The 6,093-nt window shown below is 49.1% G+C and overlaps 1 protein-coding gene across 1 annotated transcript; it reads left to right on the top strand.

Annotated features, from left to right (window-relative positions):
* The first annotated feature begins 593 nt into the window (after positions 1-593).
* LOC125512382 (aluminum-activated malate transporter 10) lies at positions 594-2,848 on the top strand. Its single transcript, XM_048677474.2, has 3 exons — positions 594-1,194; positions 1,322-1,462; positions 1,561-2,848. The coding sequence occupies exons 1-3, from the start codon at positions 852-854 to the stop codon at positions 2,535-2,537; spliced, it is 1,461 nt and encodes a 486-aa protein (XP_048533431.1). The 5' UTR covers positions 594-851; the 3' UTR covers positions 2,538-2,848.
* The last annotated feature ends 3,245 nt before the right edge of the window (positions 2,849-6,093 follow it).

The following is a 6,093-nucleotide window of genomic DNA, read 5'->3' as shown; positions in this document are numbered from 1 at the left end:
CAGCATCGCCGCCGCCGCGACTGAGCAATCTGTCTCAAGGATGAAAGGGGCCGAGCTCATCTTGCCGGCGTCTATATATCGATCAGGCGATCGAGTTTGTGCCCAACAAGTTCGAACTACATGCGTGTCCCTATCGGTCTCAAAGACTTGAGCAACTGACAATTACGCAGCAGCAAATCTCTAGACGGTTCGAATTTGTCGCACTACAGATTGAGGATCAAATTGGCTAAGGACGAAATTGCTGATGCGACGCGGTAACTGACAAGTAACTAATCGAAGCGGAGCGGTCAGGAATTCCGGATCGCCCTGAGCCGGAGACGAGCAGATCAATCGTGATCGATCGTGTGGCGAGCAAAACCGCGACGACGACGATGGGAAACCGCACTCGATCTGCACGTACCGCGCCTCCATTTCCATCCACCCTGTTGGCGACGCACTCGGCCCCTTTTCCTTTGCCGAGAAACGCACGTATCGCGCGAGCTTTCGTGCGCGAGGCCGGTCGTCTCCAATCTCCAGCCTGACAAATGCCCCACGTCAAAGTCCATTGGAGTGCCTCGGAAAGCTTCGTCCCTATATAAGCAAGTCCCCCGGCGTCTCACAACATTCCAAGACAGGGAGGTCATTCGCCCGGCAGCCTTTCCTTTCCCTCGTTCCTTCCTTGGAAGCTTGCGTTGCTCCCCTCCCTTCTCCCTCCGGTCCTGTCAGCTCGTAGCATAACTCCAACAGAATAAGTGACGCAGAAGCAGCGGTCAACCTATATATACCATAGCAGAGCCGGCCAGCCGGGCCGCATTTTCTTGGCACGCTTGCAGTAGGGAGGGGCTCGTCTGGACCTGCTTCTGCCGGTGATCATGGAGGCCGCTGCGAGGGACGCGCAGAGCGGGCTGGAGTGGCGGGTGACGGTGCCGGAGGGCGCGTCGGTGACGGTGGAGCACGAGGCCGGGCCGGCCGGGAGGGCCTGGGCGTGGCTGGTCGCCTGCGTGCTCATGCTCGGGGCCACGGTGTCCGGCTTCGCCAAGAAGGTGTGGAAGATTGGCGCCGACGATCCGAGGAGAGTGGTGCACGGCCTCAAAGTCGGCGTTGCGCTTACCTTGGTCTCCGTCTTCTACTACACCAGGCCGCTCTACGACGGCGTCGGCGGGGCTTCCATGTGGGCCATCATGACCGTCGTCGTCATTTTCGAGTACACTGTTGGTAAGTCGCACCTAGTAGAATCATTACAAAACGGATCAGTAGCGGAGCAACTGTATCTTCAGCATGCATGCATGCATGTATTTACTCTTGGCTTGATCGCTGATTTTGTTTGTGTATGGACGTGTAGGCGGCAGCGTGTACAAAGGGTTCAACCGGGCCGTGGCGACGGCGAGCGCCGGCGTGCTCGCGCTGGGCGTGAACTGGGTGGCGAGCAAGTCCGGCGACAAGCTCGAGCCGGTCATCACCACTGGCTCCCTCTTTCTTCTTGGTACGTAGTACTATAAACCTTCGTGCGCACTTACAAACTGGGCACGCTACCTTTCTGCCACACGTACTAATAATTATCTATGGGGTGTGCGCGTGCAGCTGCGGCAGCCACCTTCTCGCGGTTCATACCGACGGTGAAGGCCCGGTTCGACTACGGCGTGACCATCTTCATCCTGACATACAGCCTGGTGGCCGTGTCGGGGTACCGCGTCGACGAGCTGGTGGAGCTGGCGCAGCAGCGGCTTGTCACCATCGCCATCGGCATCTTCATCTGCCTCGCCGTCTGCGTGCTCATCTGGCCCGTGTGGGCCGGCCAGGAGCTGCACCAGCTCACGGTGCGCAACATGGAGAAGCTCGCGGCCGCCGTGGAGGGCTGCGTCGAGGAATACTTCGGCGAGGAGGAGGGCGCGCAGGCCAAGTCGGAGGGCTACAAGTGCGTGCTCAACTCCAAGGCGTCCGAGGACTCGCAGGCCAACCTGGCGCGGTGGGAGCCCGCGCACGGCAAGTTCGGCTTCCGCCACCCCTACGCCCAGTACACCAAGCTCGGCGCCGCCATGCGCCACTGCGCCTACTGCGTGGAGACCCTCAAGAGCTGCGTCGGCGCCGAGCTCCAGGCCCCCGAGAGCGTGAAGCGGCTGCTCGCCGACGTGTGCACGAGGCTGGGCGCGCAGTGCGGGCGGGTGCTGAGGGAGGCGTCCAGCTCCGTGGCCACGATGACGACCTCCCCGGCGCTGGACTTCGCCGTGGCAGACATGAACACGGCCGTGCACGAGCTGCAGGGCGACATGCGGGAGCTCCCGTTCACGCTGGCCGGGGAGCCGGGGGAGGCGTCGCTGATCGACGCCATGCCGCTCTTCACCGTGGCGTCGCTGCTGACGGAGATATCGACGAGGATCGAGAGCGTGGTCGACGCCGTGGACACGATGGCCAGCCTCGCCAGCTTCAAGCAGGCGGACGATGATGACGACAAAAAGGGAGACGCCGAGCTGAAAACGAAAGTACATCCATTGAACGAGACAGACTCCGATGAGCCACCTGAAGAAAACAAAACAACCAAACCTTCTGAGCAGGTTTAGAAGCGTCGTCTATGAAAGCGCTCCGGAGCAGCTGGACTTATCGGACCGGACGAGTAACCGAGTATGATCAGATTTAACCTGACAATACCATCGAGTTAGCTATATCAGTAGTAATTACATTCTTGTTTATAGCGTTGGTTATTATTTTCCGCGGACAGAAGATGATGCATGAACTTCTGATCCGCGGCGTTCAGGTCGAATAAACACCGGCTTATGATCATCGCAGAGTAGACCGGCGTCCATCATGTTGTACCTGTGCATACATATATGTTGACACGATCATACAAACTGATGAAATGACACTAGTTTTCTCATTTCAGAATATGAAAAGACAGTAGCTGCTAGTAGTACGTACCCGTGTGCGTACCACACTTGTACAAACCGACGGAAAAGGCGGCTGAGCACATGAACCTTGCAGGGCTGGCTACCCTAAAATAATCCATCCTATAGACATGCGGTCACTCTCCGTGCTTTTCCCCTAGTCGATGCCATGTTTCTATTTCTCTGGTGCAGCCTGTTGCATTACAGCAGCGCGGCGCACTAGAGGATTGTGCGCTCACATTGCCCCGGTTCCGATCGTATCGCCTCGAGAAAGAGGTTTTATAATCGGGCCGGGAAAGGCGTCGTCCTTGTCCGGCCGACGGCGGCGCAACCCAAACCCGTTGAGCTCGATGGCGTATCGTACCTGCTGCCGAGGTTAGGAGGACAGTGGCCATGGGATTCGGCCCAGCTCCTTCCTAGTGGAGTACAAACACAGCGGCACTGAGCTGCTGGGAGATGGGAGAGGACCCCCTGATGGCGGGGTAGATGACGCCTCATGCATATCTGAAACGAAATGGCGGACCGCTGGATCACTCGGTTGGATATCATCGTCCTCGAGCTGAGCGATGGCCACGGGATAATGTTTCGGTGGCGGTAATGCGTATGGAAACAGCGTTATCTCCATGGTTAGCCGTGGCTGAATAATATCTCATGGGATATTGCGATCTTCGGATTTCAGTAGCCCCCATGCAGTGGATGTGCTCTGACCAACATGCTAAAGCTATGCAGCCGCGAGTAGCACTCACAACTCTTTATACATCAACTTGGTGTGTGATTTATGCTTTAATGAAACAAGCATTTTTCGTATGGGAAGCACTAGCCGACGCCTTTCAGTTTCACCTGGAAAAACATTCATGGTTATATTTGAAGACAATTGCCCCTTCATCGCTTTGGGTATGAAAAGTTTTGGACGTGTCCGCCACGACCGTACAGACCCCGCTTCGTCCCCATTAAAAAATCCTCATCTGAAGCAAGCCCTAGCTTCACTCCACTCACCGCCCCGCTCTCCGTCACTTCCCATCCACTCGCCATTCGTTCCCCTCCCCCCGGGCTAAGTACATAGATGACAACGTATAACAAACACCTGAAGAGTATAAGAATCAGGATTGCTCAGCCCCATGAACCTATGTTAACTTGTGTCAATGATGTTTTTTCAATTTACGTATAGCACAGTTGTGCTTCTCACAGAAGCACAATTTTTTTCGAGAAGCAAAGTTGTGCTTCTTGTGGAAGCAAATTTGTGCTTCTAGTTGAAGCATTTTTTTCAAGAAGCACAGTTGTGTTTCTCGCGAAAGAAAAGCAAATGTATGCTTCTCATGTAAGCGCATGCTTTTTCTCTTTTGGAAAAGCATAACCATGCTTCACAAAAAAATACACAAAAGAAATCTCTAAAACCTACGGAAAATTAGGAGAAAACCGAAAAGATGAAAACCCTGAAAACACGATCTAAATCCAGAAAACACGTGCAAAAAAATTCAGATGAAACGCCGAACATACAACACGTGGCAGCAGCTGGGCGCTCCACTTGGTAGGCTCCCAGGCCATAAAAGTGACATTTGCGGGAGGCCCGCAAGGGGTAACACTTAGTTGCTCTCCTATATCTCTCTTGATGCGAGATGGAATTGAAGGCAGCCTCAAGCGAGCATATTATTGGGTCGAGCCAAGTAGCTTCCTACTGGTTTGTCTTTCTTCTCCATTTTCTCATTCTTCATCGTTTATATATTTTTGAAACATTTGAAATACATATATTCCAGAACTAAAATGTACTTAATTTTTCTAAAACCACGAGGAGTATGGATTTTAAACAATTTTGAATGTTGACCCAATATGAACATTTTGTTAGCATAATTTTAATAAAATGTCGACAACATTAAAAAAATGTTTGTGCTATTGAAAAATGGTCATGCGTTTCCAAAATATCAAATATTTATACAACTAAAAGTATGTTTATGCAATTCAAAAAATATGCCATTCATAAAAATGTATGTTACATTAAAAAATGTTCATGAGTCCAAAACTATGTTCATGATATGCATGTGTTTCAAAAATATTTCGTGACATTTTGTAAAATGTATATACAATTTAAAAAATGTGCCTAATTTAAAAAAGCATCATACCATTTATAAAGATGTTGCAACATATAATTGCACTCGACATGTATCAAAAAATGTTCAAAAACATGTATTTAAATGTGTATAAAGAAGTTTTAGATGTATAAGAAAAATGTACAAACTTTATGAAAAAACATAGACATCAAAACATATATATATAATTAAAAATATGTATTTAAAAATTATTAAACGTGTATAACAAATTGCTCTAATATATATGAAAAATATACAATGTATGCGAGAAAAAGGGAAATAGATGTTGAAAAAGGCAAAAGGATAAAAAAACAAAAAACAAAGCAAACCGGCAGAGAAATACAGAAAACCAAAACCCAAAAGAAAATTGTAGAAAACCGACACAGACAACCGAAAGAAAAGATAATGGGAAAAGGGAAAATGAAAACAAAAAGGAAAACCCGACGAAAAAGCGCAAGAAAAAAAACGAAAACCAACACATAAAAATATAGATAAAGAGAGAGAAAAACCGGCCCTAAAAACCGCTCCTGTAAGAACCATATATTAGGATGGCCCGATAACGCCTGGACGCGAAAATCCTTGAGGCGAGATGGAAGATAGTGTAGCATTAGTAGTTATATAAACAAGCGGATCCTATACGGCGCGTAGGACACCCCCTAGCGCCATGGTGCACCCTCCCCCCCAGCTCACCTGCACGCCTTCTGGCCGGCTCATGTGGGGTGCGAGCCCCCGCCCCCCCCCCCCCCAGCTCACCTGCACACCTTCTGGCCGGCTCATGTGGGGTGCGACCCCCCTTTCTTTTTTCTTTCCTTTTTTCATCTTTACTTTTTACCTTTTTGCGAGTTTTCTTTCAAATTCACGAACACTTTTGTTCATCGTATTAAAAAAATTCATCAATGTAAAAAAAGTTCAACAATTCAGAAAATGTTCATCGAATTCAATTTTTTTGTTCATTGGATTTAAAAAATGTAGACCAAAATTCAAAAATTGTTCACCGACCTCGAAAAATATTCATTAAATTAAAATTTGTTCATCAAACTCCAAATTTGTTCATTGATTTCAAAGTTTGTTCATCCATTTTTCAAAAAAAAACTTGAATACAAATTTTCTTCATCAAGTTAAAAAATTGTTCATCAAATTCAAATTTTGTT

The sequence above is a fragment of the Triticum urartu genome, chromosome 6A, assembly GCF_056163025.1.
Source record: "Triticum urartu cultivar PI428250 chromosome 6A, HENAU_Tu73, whole genome shotgun sequence".
NCBI lineage: Eukaryota > Viridiplantae > Streptophyta > Magnoliopsida > Poales > Poaceae > Triticum > Triticum urartu.
The sequence above is the reverse complement of the archived record's forward strand: the minus strand, read 5'-3'. Positions and strand labels throughout refer to the sequence as shown.

Coding starts and splice junctions, on each gene's coding strand:
- LOC125512382 (XM_048677474.2), top strand. CDS start 852: ATGGAGGCCGCTGCGAGGGACGCGCAGAGCGGGCTGGAGTGGCGGGTG. Junction 1,195..1,321: donor CATTTTCGAGTACACTGTTG/GTAAGTCGCACC, acceptor ATGGACGTGTAG/GCGGCAGCGTGTACAAAGGG. Junction 1,463..1,560: donor TGGCTCCCTCTTTCTTCTTG/GTACGTAGTACT, acceptor GTGCGCGTGCAG/CTGCGGCAGCCACCTTCTCG.